This window comes from Ochotona curzoniae, unplaced genomic scaffold, assembly GCF_017591425.1.
Source record: "Ochotona curzoniae isolate NIBS_2020 unplaced genomic scaffold, NIBS_Ocur_1.0 contig_2688, whole genome shotgun sequence".
Taxonomy (NCBI): Eukaryota; Metazoa; Chordata; class Mammalia; order Lagomorpha; family Ochotonidae; genus Ochotona; species Ochotona curzoniae.
Genome location: NW_024465553.1, coordinates 16,941,302 through 16,956,169, shown reverse-complemented (window position 1 = coordinate 16,956,169; position 14,868 = coordinate 16,941,302). Strand labels below are relative to the sequence as shown.

The 14,868-nt window shown below is 42.9% G+C and overlaps 1 protein-coding gene across 1 annotated transcript in view; it reads right to left on the bottom strand.

Annotated features, from left to right (window-relative positions):
• NEK9 (NIMA related kinase 9) overlaps positions 1–14,868 on the bottom strand; it is a 37,403-nt gene that overhangs the window by 18,922 nt on the left and 3,613 nt on the right. The window contains exons 3-13 of the mRNA XM_040975271.1: positions 13,073–13,128; positions 12,475–12,545; positions 10,947–11,052; positions 9,054–9,185; positions 6,905–7,015; positions 6,077–6,141; positions 3,902–3,952; positions 3,283–3,475; positions 1,635–1,779; positions 812–1,012; positions 588–634 (exon numbers count right to left, since the gene is read on the bottom strand). Of these exons, the coding sequence (XP_040831205.1) occupies positions 588–634; positions 812–1,012; positions 1,635–1,779; positions 3,283–3,475; positions 3,902–3,952; positions 6,077–6,141; positions 6,905–7,015; positions 9,054–9,185; positions 10,947–11,052; positions 12,475–12,545; positions 13,073–13,128 (1,178 nt within the window). The remainder of the gene's footprint in view (positions 1–587; positions 635–811; positions 1,013–1,634; positions 1,780–3,282; positions 3,476–3,901; positions 3,953–6,076; positions 6,142–6,904; positions 7,016–9,053; positions 9,186–10,946; positions 11,053–12,474; positions 12,546–13,072; positions 13,129–14,868) is intronic.

The following is a 14,868-nucleotide window of genomic DNA, read 5'->3' as shown; positions in this document are numbered from 1 at the left end:
TAACAGCAACTGGAAGAGCTGTGGCCTCCTGGCAGGTAGGCCTGTGCCAGGGGAGGCTGGGAGGGAAATGTGATGGGTCTTTTCCCTCCGTGGGCTTCGGGCCACACGAGCTTCTCACAGGGCCAGCTCTGGCAGTGCTGAGCGTAACTGGATGTATTTCAGGCTGCACAAGCCCTAGGCTAAACCAACATTTTGCCTGGTATTCAACTGTAGGAGGAGAACTGGCTGTGCCTGGGTAAGTAAGACAGCATGCTGCGTTCCAGTATCTTCGGCAGGAGTTTTCCAGGATATATTTAGCTCTGTGTGACTTTTCTGCTGAACCTGCTGATCACAGCAATCATCCCTGAGTGAGAGGTGACCCCACAGTGTTCACGGACCCCTGTCTGCTTTCTCAATTTCCTGAGATTGAGTCAGATGACAAGACCACACGTAGTGCTAAATCGGGAGTCCCAGAGTGGCAGTCTCCCAGAGAGGAAAATGTTTCAGGAATCAACATCTTGATGTGAGAAGTCAGGGGAAGAGAACACAGCACTGATGCCTGTGTGACGCAGGGCACTACTCCAGGCAGACAGTGCTCGCAGTTTTACCTTCTGAGGTGTATAAAAATCCTCTTCGGAATCTAGTCCAAGTCGTCCTAAAACACACATAGAAAAAAAAAATCAATATAATGAGGGCCTTTTTCTCCAATGAAGACACTGTATGAGACTCTCACTTAACACTTCTCCATAAAGGCTGCATAACATGCTGGGGCGCACATCAGCCCGAGTCAGGTTGTGCGCCTGAGAGGAAGTGCCGACAGGGCCACACCTACCATACTCGCCACAGCCCCAAGAATAGACTTCCTTATTTCGAGTCAGAACCACCACATGATTATCTCCACAGGAGACCTGCTCCACTGGATTGCTGAGGAAGAAGTTCAGCTGCATGGGTTCTAGTACTTCGGGGCCAGCAACCTTGTCCACTCCCATGCAGCCGTAATAGTCTGAGCCGAAGGCATACAGCTGACCTTCATCTGCAAAAGGAAGAAAACACAACCTGTCACAAGACTTATTTTTCCAATCAAAAAGCTGGGCGGGGCTGGAATGAGATCTATCCAAGCCAACGAGCTCACACGAGACAATTACATTACAGAAATCTGAAGGCTAGGCTCTGCAAAAACTCGAGTTGTATTCAGGGGGAATCATGCATAAGATTACCATAATAAATAATTGAAAAAGTGGTAGCATTAGCATGTGAAAAGGGCTTAAAATTTTGCTGGGACCTTCTCTACCATATACAATGAAAATAAAACAAAACAGTGAGAGAAGTACCAAGGAATCATAAAGAGCAACGTCAAGACCAAAGCTGAATTGAGCCCACACTCCTGGTTTTGCTACCCACAGACTGGTGATGTGGTCACAAATGGGACATACACATTTCTCTTAATCCTACCTTTTCTTTTACCCACCTGCCTGCTGGCTCATCACTCCCTCACACATAGCAAACTGAGTATGTTATTATTAATGAGTGTGTTTTTTTGCTCATGTCTTTCTTTCAATGTTGTCTTTTGCTGTAAAATCCCATCTAACACAACCGAGCTTTAAGCACAATACCCCTACATCAGATGCACTTAGGAGGTTTTGCTGGTGGCTTACCTGTCACGCAGACGGTGAAATCATCGCCACACGACACCTGACGGATAGCCCTGCCTTGCAGCTTCTCCACGCGCTTCGGCTGTCGGTACGATGCTTTGTCTCCATGGCCCAGCTGACCATGGAGCTTAGTACCCCCCTGCATGTTCTGTGAAATAAACAGGTTTGATGAGTTCTCACTTTTCATTATAAAAGCTTAGCTCCAACCTAACTGTTAAATCACAGAACAGTTATAAGGATTCTGCCTGTGCCGGAGAAGCTGCTACACAGCATGGAGAACAGTCCTCAGTGACTCTAACAACTCTGTAAAGGTAAGCACCATTTCCATTCAGTGACACAACCACAAAGGCACTAACTAACTTCACTGCACTTCTGGTAGCCCCTAGTTCTTCTTTTTTAAAAATATACATATACATATATATTTTTTTCTTTTATTGGAAAGTAAGATATATAGAGAGGAAGAGAAAGAGGAAGATTTTTCATTCGATGATTCACTCCTCAAGTGGCTGCAATGGCCAGAGCTGCATCTATCTGAAGCCAGGAGCCAGGAGCCACTTCCAGTCTCCCACATGGGTGCAGGGTCCCAAGGCCATCCTTGACTGCTTTTCCAGGCTACAAGCAGGGAGCTGGATGGGAAGTGGAGCTGCTGGGATTAGAATCAGCACCCGAATGGAATCCCGGTGCATGCAAGGTGAAGATTTAGCCACTAGGCTACTGTGTGGGGCCCACCCATGATTTCTGGAGGAGTAAGAACTTTAGGAAATAACAGCAAGTCAAGAACACAGTAACACAGGCCAGATAATTTCATCTCTTGCAACCAGTGGTTGACTCTCTGCTCACACAGAGGATCAGGCAGTGAATAAAGCAAATGCAGTCTCTGTCCTTGTGGAGAAGGTATCTAGCAGCTCTGGTGAAAAATGAACTCCCTGAGGGGGTTGGCATCCAGGGTCCACGACAAGGTTGGGAAAAGAAATTGCCGGCAAACAGTCTGAAAATCAGAGAGACAGGCAAGAGAACATGCTGTCACAGACATCAAGACAGAGCTTCAGGTGGAGTGCCTAACCAGGCCAATGCTGCAGAGAGTTTGAGCTAGGTAAGGACTAAAAAGTATGTTTAATTTGAACAACTTAAAGGTTGTTCTGTCAAGACCAGTTTTAACCTCATGGCAGGGCTGGCAGCGGCACTACAGGTGAATGAGGCGTAGGGCAGGGGGCTCAGGAACAGCAGACACAGTCGTCTTAAGTGGCAAGACATGGTAGAGCGCAGAGTGCAGCCAAGGCACTTCTGCACGAGCCACACCTCGCTCCTGGTGGGCTCTGCAAGAATTCCTGACATACTCCGGTGTCCCACTTGTTTACCGGTCTATTCCCTAGACACTGGGTGCTCTGACAGTCAAGGGAACAGAACAGTGTGTTTAAGTGGCTTGTCTGACACCATCCAGTCTCTTGAGTCCACACTTAGGACTCGTTTAATTTTCTCACGTTCTCCTATTCAAAAAACATTTGCAGGTGGCTGGTTTGTATCAGGCACAGGGAAAATATCAGTGAACTAAACAGTCAAAACCCCATGGCCCCATGCCACTAGTCATGCTTAGAGGCCCTGGGTCCAGTCCACAGGGAGAACTGTTCCAAGGTATTCAGTGGTCACTTACCACCCAGGTGTACAGTTCTTTCTCCACTGTGACCACAGCGAAGTGAGTATTCCCTGCGCACACCTGTCGAGCACTACAGCCACTCTTGATGACATCCAGCTTCTGGGGGGTGGATTTCCCACCCCCCCAGACGTAGACTTCACTGGTTCGAGATGTTACCACCGCGATGGGTGCTTCAGTCACAGTGCTTGACCTGCCAACAACCCCACAACAAAGAAAGGCACATTTAACATAAAAACAATATAGAAGAAAAATGCTTCCAGCCTGCTTCCCTGAGAAGAACTGCCAATTACGGTATGAGAAAGTATGCTCTTTCTCGACAACTTCTTTCAACCCTCTATCATTGCAGGCTTTTCAAGTCCTCCCTCAGGGCTTCCTTACAGCTCTGCCAGACTAACACCTATCCTTTTCAACATTCACCATGGTAATGAGGTCCACTTGAGAGTCAAATTATAGTTTTCCTCTGCTCAGAAATGATTTGCTGGCATGGAAGCAAACTTGGGTTCTTGCAAGCATGCCAAGGCGACTGGGATAAGATCACGCCCAGATCTAAGGAAGCCTGCCCTGATGGTAATTTAGGACACACAGTATCAATTCTCACGAGTCTCTCGAGCATTACCTTGGTCTCTTTGTAGGCGCATTCAGCAGAGTAACTTTCTCCTCCATCTCTCTGCCAAAAGAAAAGGTACATAAGCAAAAGGATGGGCCCTTACACCGCAATAGTGCCTCGAGTTTACTTCACAGGTTTAACCTTCTTGACTGCACCCTACAACCTAACATTACTTTCACAAAAGTACCTTGATACTACTCAGCTATACATGGCTGGCATTAGACAATTCTTTTCATGCAAGAGGGCTAGCAGGTTGGGGCCAATTGTTCTTTGTCTCTAAGATCAAGGCTGGAACAGGGAGTCTTGAGAACCTCTGATGTTCATGCTTAAGTACCTTGTGGACGCCTTCATAACCCTTTTCTTTCTGACTCTCTTATTCCTGTCACTGCCATTATTCTCTCGTTATGCTCCTAATAAAGGGACTTACAATTTCAGTCATCCCTGACTTACCTTGCTCCCTTTCTTCAATATTCAAATTGAACAGGTTCTTCCTGTCAAGTACTGGTAATACCCACCTTGGTTCTAGGTGTCTTTATGAGGGAACTTCAAAAACAAGTTTGCAGGAAAGTGTTGCTTTATGAGAAAACTGTATATGGATTTCAGATATTTTTTCAGTTGCCTCTAATTCCATTTCTCCATGAATTCTTTGAAACACCCTCACTTCTGACCTCTTCTGTGGCAGCAGCACCTGACCAGTCTCACTGCAGCCTAACCCCTCATCACGTCCTCTCTCTGCCAGTGCATCACTGACACTGCTTCTTCCCCAGGCAGGCCTACCACGCAGCTTAGGGCCGCCCTCTCACAAACATCCAATACTTGTGTGCCACCTCTTGAATTAAGCACATACTCTTTGGAATGCAAGGCTCCTTTCCCATCATTTTAGACTTCCCTTTCTTTATATCCCATCTTGTGGCCCATGGTTGTCATTCTACTTAAATTGATGACAGCTAAACTACTGGGATAGCATGTAGGCACAAATGTTTTTAAGAAGCTTCTATGACATTGCACTGAGAACTCCAGGTCTAGAACTTTTATAACAGTCAAATAAAACTTAGTGTTTCCTGAACGTTGTGGTTCTACATTTACTAATTTTTTCCCCTTTGGGAAACTCATGTTTTTCATCAAAATATAGAGTATCAACAAAGCATCAATAATTACCAATCAAAATATTTCCATGAGAAATTAAATCAGTGATCATATTGTTGGAAAATATGCCAGACAAAAATGTTACAAAACAACAAACATGTCTTAGTCTCAAAGGCTGATATTACTTGGATAAGCTCAGAACAAATCATAAATGAAAGGTCACAGTGTTACATCTGAAATATTATGTGTAATGTTAGGATCCAAAACCCTGGCTAGTGACAGAATACGGAACTAGAAAGGAATAATCAAATGATATGACAGCAAAAAACTGATACTGAGCAAGGAGCAGGGATTATGCAACGAGGGATGCATGTAATATATCTAAGCACAAAACTTGGAAAGATTATAAATAAATATTTGGAGGATCTAAAAGCACAAAACCGGTACAAGAAAAAGAAGGGGGTAGTAAGGCAAAAATAACATAAAAGGATAAAATGTAGACTAAAAAACTGAAGATAATGTTTTCCTTTAAGCTGAGGTTTGAAGCCTCTTAGAGGAAGTGAAGGCAAAGCACATCCTGCTGGCCTCCAGGGAGCTGGGACCTAGAATCTCAGCAACAAAGCTGCCAGAGGCAACAGGCTTCAAGCTCAAGCAAGGGGTGAAGAGGACTGCTCCAACTGCAACACATAAGTAAGCTCATGTGCTAAAAGCCAGGGCCCAGTCCAAATCCACACCACTACCTAGCAACTGCCAAGTACCTTCTGCAGGCCCTGGCTATGGGACTAGCTCTCTTTACAGAGGAGAAAACAAAGAAAAGAGATGCTAAATAACTGGGCCAAAATAATGACAGAGGCCAACACAACCTACAGGATGTCTGACTCCAGAGCCACCCCTTGTAACCAGCAGAGCTACCAGGGGAGCAGGGCTCTCGGGCCTCATCACCACCAATGTGTAACAAGGTCAGGTAGCCAAGGCACTGACTATCAGGAGCTGCCCTCAAGCAGCGAGAGCCAAGCTGAGGGCAGTCTAGTTGGGATGTGGCACCCTTTTTCTGGGCACTCTCAGGAAGAACGAGGCAGTGACTTCTCTATACTTCACCTCCGGCGTTTCCTGAGGAGGGGGTGGTCGAGCAACTCATCTGCAGTGGGTCTCTGCTCGGGATCCTGAGAAAGAAACACAGGGTCCCAGGTCACTTAAAGGAAATGGGCAATGCGGGATCTACAGAGCCATTCACTTCATTTTAGAATGTTGCAGGTTAATTAGATCACTGCAATCCCAAAGTCAAACTTCTTACATCACATTCCGTGTTTCATGCACTTGTACCTGAATGAGGACATTTACAAGGCCCCTTTCCCACATGTCTAGTTAGAGCAGTGACTTTCCAATGTCCATGTACACAGCACAGGAGAATCACCTGAGTGCCAGTTACAAATCATGGCTTCTAGGCTGTACTCACAGAGACTCCGGTTCAGCTGGTCTGGAGTGAGGCCCAGGAATCTGCATTTTACTTATAAAATTCCCCTACTTTGGTGATTCTGATGCCAGAAGTTCAGGCACCATACTTTGGAAAATACTAGAACTACACAGCAAGGGCACTGTGAGAGATCAGGACTACACACATTCTATACATTTGAAATTCTATATGATCTTTGCAATTTGATAAACCCACAGAAATTAATCTTGATCATACAACATGGAGTACAATTTAACTGGCAAAATCATTTCACAAATTAATACACACAGAGCAAAATATAGAAAGAGTTCATCTGTGGAAACAAAACTATTGTGAACTGCTAATACCTATTCTGGGGATAGCCATAAATATCTTCCATGTTAGCAGAGGTGGATGTGATTTTGTGTCATACCCTAAACACTCAGGCTGGAAGGGAAAACACATGACTGAATCCACACGGGAATCATGCTTACCTGGTCAAGGCATGCATGAACCATCTGGATCAATTCCAAGGAGTACTGGCTAGAATCAACTTCCATTGCTCGGATTCCTTGTACAATCTTCACACATAAGTTGAGTGGATTCTATGAGAAAATGATGACTGCATTGTTCCTGGTTATATAAAGATGATGTTAAAAATCTACCAGTAGGGGCTGTGAGATGTCTGTGACCATTATTTAAAGAACAGCCAACAGTCCTGCCTTCAATCTGACTACTTTTTCTAACTATTGCCAAATAACAGCCAAGTAAGTTAGGGATGCACTGCTGCTGCCAGATGGAATGAAGCCAACTGGTCACCATGGAGATTAAAACAAGGACTACCTGGCCAATAGAATCAAGCTCAGAGCATATGACAATCTGGTCCTTCAGTGAATTCCCCAACAAAGGAAATCAAGATTAACCCTGCTTCTTAGCTTTTAGGTAGCTCTCTTGTCAACTAATCTTGTTTCCTAATTTCTACATCCTAAAGGCTATGGAGGCAACAATCTTGCTGCTACAGACAAGGCACTAAATAAGTTGAAGATGATCATGATAATTACACTATTACAATAACACCATTACTCAGTTTCAATGTAGACTGAACAATCAGTTCCCTCCTGGCCTTTCAGTCTATTTCTTCTAATAAATTTTGTTATTTCACATAATAATAATAATGATAATGATAATAATAATGATGATGATGTTATCATCCACACCTTACTTAGCAAGACCACAATGGACCAACACAGGCATATTACATATGTGATCATTGCGAGCCTCACAAAAGACAGGCAGAGACAATATCGTTATCAATTTGTGTCCTAGAAAATTAGGGCTCAAAAACATAAAGTAATTTGCCTGAAACCAGAGGATAAAAATAGAGCTGTAACTCCAATCCAAGTCTGATTTGGGAAGTCAATTTTCTTCCACTCTATTAATTACAATAACTAGATGATACATCAGAACAAATTCAGGATTTAGAAAAAGGATTAGACCTGATAAAATGTCACTGAAATTCCATAAATGTACAGTTGCATGTCTCACGCACCTTAGCAGAAGATCTGTGTGTGTATGTTTGTGGTGAGGGGGAGAATAAACAGCATACTGTTCTCATATTCTACAAAACAGGGATTGGCATATTGGCTCACTTGGCTAATCCTCCACCTCTGAGCACCAGCATCCCTTCGGGCACTGGCTCATGTTCTGGCTGCTTTATTTCCCATCCAGCTCCCTGATTGTAATCTGGAAAAGCAGTAAAGGATGGCTCAAGTCCTTGGGATCCTGCACCTGCATGGGAGGCCTGGAAGAAAGTCCTGATTCCTGGCTTCAGATCAGCTCAGCTCCAGCCATTGCAGCCATTTGAGGAGTGAACCAGTGGATGTAAGATCTTTCTGTCTCTCCTTCTCTCTGTAAATCTGCCTTTCCAATACAAATAAGTAAGTCTTAAAAGGAAAGAAAATGAAATAGGAGATCAAAGAAATGAGATAATTTGTCTGCAGGCTCACACCTGGCTGGAAGAAGGGACTGGATATAACAGTTACTTAAGTATGGTCCAGGAGCTCATGACAAGAGCGCCATTGGAAGCTGGACAGAAACACAACACATTCTGCTGAACAGAGCCTGCCTTTTAACAAGATACTTTGGTGATTCTGTGTGCATATTAAAGAACAAGAGGCACCGTTTTACACCAGCTTTACTGGAAAAGGAAAAAAAGACTTAAGAGGATTATTGTCCATAAAACAATGATGTTTTCAATATGCATTAGAGAGTATAAATTTTGATTTAAAAAAGTCAAAAACACTTTAAAGGGTATTATATAATTTGCCTTAGTTTTCAAGACATGATGCAGAAGTGTAACAATAGGAGGAAAGAAAGGAAGGAACGAGGAAAGAAGGAAAAAGAAAGGAAGAACGGACATTGCTGGAACTACTTGGTTATGATCATTTCAGTGCAAAATTCAATTTGGAGATAAATTTGCACGATTTTAACAATACATTATTAACCCAGTGCCTGAAAACAGGGTATTTCTGCCAAAAGTTAATGTTTGCTCAACAAATGAGCAGTTCAGGGATAAATGAAGTAGGCACACTTAACTAAGCTGTACTGTTTGCAAAAGTAATGTTAGGAAAGCACACAACTTACTGTAGCATCAAATGTTCTCTTCAGTGTGAGCAGTTCAAAAATGACACAGCCTACTGCCCAGATATCAGACTTGAAATTGTATTTGACTCCTTGGCAGAGCTCGGGAGACATGTAATACGGGGTTCCCACAAGCTGAACAAACAACAAAGAAAATAAAGAATAACTTACCATTCTGAAGTAACTATAGAATACTTCAGTCACTAAATTAAATTTCCCAGAAACTAGTTCTAACAACCATGCAACATTCATCGGCAGATCCCCCAGTGGTTTTTATGAGATGATGACATCATGGGGGAAAAATGTTACTTGTTTCATAAGAAATCTCTGGTGTAAATTATAAAGGGACGATCCGTGTGGTAAAGGCACTGGGCTCCCGGGGAAGCCTCAAGCTTGCGATTCCCAGGCCACAGAAGCACTAGGCACTCATAGCCTGAGAGAGACTTTACACAGACATACTTAGCAAAAGCTCATCACCAAGAACAAAAACCTAACATTGATGGCAGGGAGATGGTAACTCAAAGCAGGGCTTAAGGATTCCCACTGAAGTGCTCAGAAGTGAAACTTTTACAATACCTCGATGCGGCATTTGTCATAATACAACCAGGGAATTTCTTTTGATTAGGAACAGATTAGGAAATGAAAATGTCCTGAACAGAAATCATGCCTCTCAGGGCTAGAGCTGTGGCACAGTAAGTTAAGCTGCTACCTGGAATACTAGCATCCCATATGAGTGGCAGTTTAAGTCCTGGTTGCTCCATTTCTAATCCAGGTCCCTGCTAATGTGCTTGCAAATATCAGTGGAATTTGGCTCAAGTACTTGGGACCCTGCCACCCACTGGCAGACCCAGATGAAATTTTAGGCTTTGGCCTGGCCCATCCCTTGCTGCTGTGACCATTTGGAGAGTGTCCAGTGGATGGAAGATCTCTGTCACTCAGCCTTTTAAGTAAATAAATCTTGAAAAAGAAATTTTTTTTTAAAGTTATGCCTTTCCCCAAAGTAGAGATAATGAAACACCAATCATTCTAATAAAGTTGATATCTCTCCTTAATGGATAAAACTAATTTCAAGTGGCTTAATGGCATTTTCAAATTTTTGTATCATTCCTTCTTTGCATTAACTTGTAAATAAAATAAAACAAAATAGGTCAAGTCTTGGTTTTATCAGATTGTTCTCAATAAGAAACATGAAAATAAAGACATGACTACTTCCTTGGAAGCTCAATTCAGCCACCATCATACCAACAACCAAGTCCCTGAGGCAGAGATTCCCAACCCCAGATGTCTACTTTGCTTGCAGACATAACTTGAAATTATCCAAAAACATCATTAGGACAAAATTAATTTTAGTATCTGACATTTTCAAGTTTTCTTAAGGATAGAGCATGAGAAATCCATAATTCCGAAAAGGATAAGGTCATGATCCTCAAGATACACACATCCAGTCTCTACCAATGGTAAATGAGGAAAGAAGGGAGTCCCAGTGTCAGACTGCGCAAGGTAAAGAACTGAGCTCTCCGGGTATTGGCCTGACACAGGACTTCTCTCTGAACCAGAGGCAGCATTCAAAAGCCACACAAAGACATGTCCAACACCTTGAGCACAAACATTAACTACGAGTTATGCGTGATCCTAAACTGGAAAAAACACTCAAGCATCTGTCGGCTTCTAGAGAAGTCTCCAGCCAAATGTCAGAAACAGCTGTGGGGTCCAAGCTGTATTGTGGACAGTGATCTTGAAATACTGGACCCTGTTGATGAGCACAAGGAGCCTCCTGTAGACTTGGATTATAAAGGTGGATCCAGCAGGAATATTGGGAAGAACATGTGAAATGTAAGGGGTACTAGAAAGGTGCCAGAAAGGCAAAAACGAAAAAATTACAAGGGCAACACGTACCGTCTCAGCCATGGAATACTCAGAATTGAGTTTCTTTGCTAGGCCATAGTCTCCAAGTTTGATCAGGTTTGCCTTGGTCAGAAAAATATTTAACGTCTTTATATCTCTGAAAGAACAAAGATGCTGCCAATGAAGCTCATGTAGACAAGTGTTTCCTCTCAACCCCTGACCCCGCGATTGGTCCAGGGCACAGATGAGGTGAGTGACCACTGCTCAGGGTGTTATGGGTTCTTAACGCTCACACAGCTTTCAAGTGGGGACTTAAGAGTCAAAGGGGAGAATGAATTTCATTTTCCAGAGGTCCCTAGTATGACAACTGTCTCCCAAACCATTGAGGCTGACAGGAAAGCTGACAGGGAACAGTGCTCTATGACCACAATTTCTATAAAGTGTACTGCCTTTCCAACTGCTGGGAAGGCCTTGGAGTGAGTGGTATCAAGGCAATTGAACATTCGGTTATCAGTTTCAAATGATTTGTTGAGGTGGAAGAGGCTGCGTGTGTGTCTCAGCCACAACATGACTAGGCTGTTCAGAACATTTAAATACAGTCAGTCTTTTTCTACAGACGAACTGATGCCATGCAAAACACCACAGTTTGCTTGCTTCATACTCTGGCTTCCTTATTGAAAGATATGAATCACACTCAACTACTTTTAAATAGAAAGCCAACAACACATAACAGTAGCTACTCAATAGGTATCAAGAGCTAACAGAAACAAACAACAACAACAACAACCCTTGTGTATTATAATTCATCCCTTTAAGAAGGGTATAATGGAGTATTTGGCCTAATGGTTAAGCCATCAGGACTGCTAGAGTCCCTCAGTGGAGTAGCTGGATTTGATGGTACCCAGCTTTAGCTCCCAATTCCAATTTTCAATTCCCAGGATAAACTCTAGGAAGTGGAGGTGATGGCTTCAGTGGTTGGGATCCTGCCAGCCATATGAGAAACCCAGATTGTATTTTGACTCCCAATTTGGGCTCCTGTGGCCACTGCAGTCATTTGGAGAGTAAACTATCAGATGGGGTCTTGCTTTTTCTCATTAAATAAAGGGCAAGGGGCGGCAATAACGGGTAACTTACAATGGTTCTCTTCTATAGCTAGAGATGAATGGCAACCTGTTTTGTCTCTTCCTTTAAAGAGTTGGTGAAACAATACAACTGTACAAAATGATTAGACTTTCTTTTAAATCAAAAGAGCTCAACTGTAGAATTAAAAACAATTGCTAATGCTTATTGTTCAGAGAAAAACATTTTCTATGAATTCCAATCAAACTAATACTACTCACAGCACCTTCTAGGCTAAAAGAAGCAGCACTTGGCAACTGAGGAGAGACGCATCCTAGATCAAATATAGTTTAACCTCAGTAAGGGAAGGTAATATCCGTTTCAACTCACTCTCTGCCTGCCTAAGCATATCAATGGGAAAACCTTGACCGCTTAATCAAAAAAACACATGTACTGATGGGGAGGAACCTAGGAGATAGAATTGGAGGCAGGGAATCTGTTACATGTTTTCATTTGTTACCTATGAAGGATTCCAGCTTTATGGATACAGCTCACTGCTGAAACAATCTGGAAGAGGTACCATACTACCATCTGCAGAGACAAATACATTACATTTGAATTAGAAAGTTCCCTGTAGATACCACACACACACACACACCAAAGGACACCTCAACTAGAGGTTACGATTCAACATGACTGGACATCCCTTGCTTGTAGGTTGAGTATGCAAAGAAAAGTGGTAAGGGTAAAAAAAATATAGTAGGTCATTATAAAATAGTTTCAAGATCATTACAAAATATAGTATGGTGAAATGGATGTGTGGGAAGAAACCCAGGAGGAATGCAAAGGTATAGAAAACTGGGCATACCAGTATGCAGAAACAGAACCAGGTAAGCAAGCCCACAGAGAATCATGATGTGGAGGTAACACGTTTAGGAAGCGGCTATAGACAGCTTCCCTGTTAGAGGTTTCCTCTCTCATGAATCCCCATCAGAGCCTGCAAGGAGTCTGAACAAAAGGAAAAAAACACTCTTCATTGTGGGAAGAGTAAATACAGATACAGAAACAGAATGCATTCCAGCACGATGCCAGCTTCCTGCCTCCGGAATATGAATTACCTCTTCCTCAAAGAGCTTGTCCTTCTGACGCAGGATTTTGTCATATAGGTTCCCTCCTGCAAAGAAATGAGAGACAAGCTTGAAGTGCTGGTAACAGGTGAAAGCATGGCTGCCCCTTGCATGGAGTTTGAACAGGTGACACAGGAAGGGACGGGTCTGCTTCCTCTCCCAAGAAAACTGCTCTCCCTTGGCCTTTCACATGGGGACTACTCCTGCAGTATCCCAACTAACAAAGGGATCCTCAAAATCAGACGATTTCCTTTGCCAGAACTCTTTGAAGGAATCTGCTGTTTCTGTAATGACTTTCGCACTATGACTCTGATAGCATTTGAGTGACACCTGTGATTCAATGTTGTGAACTTAGTGAATAACGTTTTTTTTCTTACTGTACAGTGACGTTTTCTCAAAATCTGGGCTCCACCCCTAGATTATCCCTACATGAGAAGGGAAAGTCCTGGGCATACCAGTATGCAGAAACAGAGCCAGGTAAGCAAGCCCACAGAGAATCATGATGTGGAGGTAACACGTTTAGGAAGCGGCTATAGACAGCTTCCCTGTTAGAGGTTTCCTCTCTCATGAATCCCCATCAGAGCCTGCAAGGAGTCTGAACAAAAGGAAAAAAACACTCTTCATTGTGGGAAGAGTAAATACAGATACAGAAACAGAATGCATTCCAGCACGATGCCAGCTTCCTGCCTCCGGAATATGAATTACCTCTTCCTCAAAGAGCTTGTGCTTCTAACAATAACAATACAGGTTCTCTCCTGCACCACAACATCTCTAACTTTGCTAATCTTTCCTGTGGAGTGTTAATTTACTTCTTTTTATCAAGTAACACAAGTTGTAAATGATGGTGGTTCATCTTACCTCCTACTTGCGACTGGCTTAGTTTTTACAACTTCTCTTCCCCTGCAATTTAGAAACCCAAGAGTTCTAATAAATGTATCCTTTGTTCTAGTTCCTTCCAAATGGAATTTAACTGTGTAAGTTTTCTGCTACTTCAAAATTTTCTCATATAATTTACGAATGTGGGGGTTCATCAGGACTTGAATCAATTACAATACCCAAGAGTCTGGGTAAGTTAGCTAGCTCTAAGTGGAGAGTATGCTGGGTCTTGTTGAGCACATAGCTCTGTGTTCTCCTGTATAACAATGGCATACTGAACACCTGCTGCAAACTTAGTATTAGGCTATGAGCTTCACATACCCATTTTACCACAACAGCCCAAGAAGGCAGGCAGTGTTATAAAATAAACTCATTTTAGGATGAAGTATACAGATGCTTTCTACCCAAGAGTATAGCACTAGAAAGTAGTTGAAGTTGGGATATGCGTTTAATCTATTTTCTTAAATAGGCTACCTTGATACCCAAAGGAATCAGAGACCAGATAAATTAGGCTGTTTTACTTTCATTCTGTTATAATCTTTAGACTACTTCTTGGATAGTCTTAGCTGGTTACTACAAATAAATGTCACCATAACAATTCAGTAAATAGTATATCATGTGGTGCCAAGCCACACGATGTCTCTCATGGCTAACTAATGTCACTTTCACAAGGAAAAATATCCTGAAAAATAGATGGAACATCCCACAGGAAAAACAAGTTGAAGATGACGCTATAACCACAAAGGTCAAGGTAGGTGCGGAAGGGAAACACCCCTCGCCTTGTTTCATGTGTCACTTCCAAACTCCCCCATGCCTGGGTTTTCTCTTTAAACTCTTGAAATCCCCAGGAAGGCTGAAATCATTGTGCGTGCCTTTCCCTTCGGGCTAAGGACGAGCCTCGGGACGCCCTG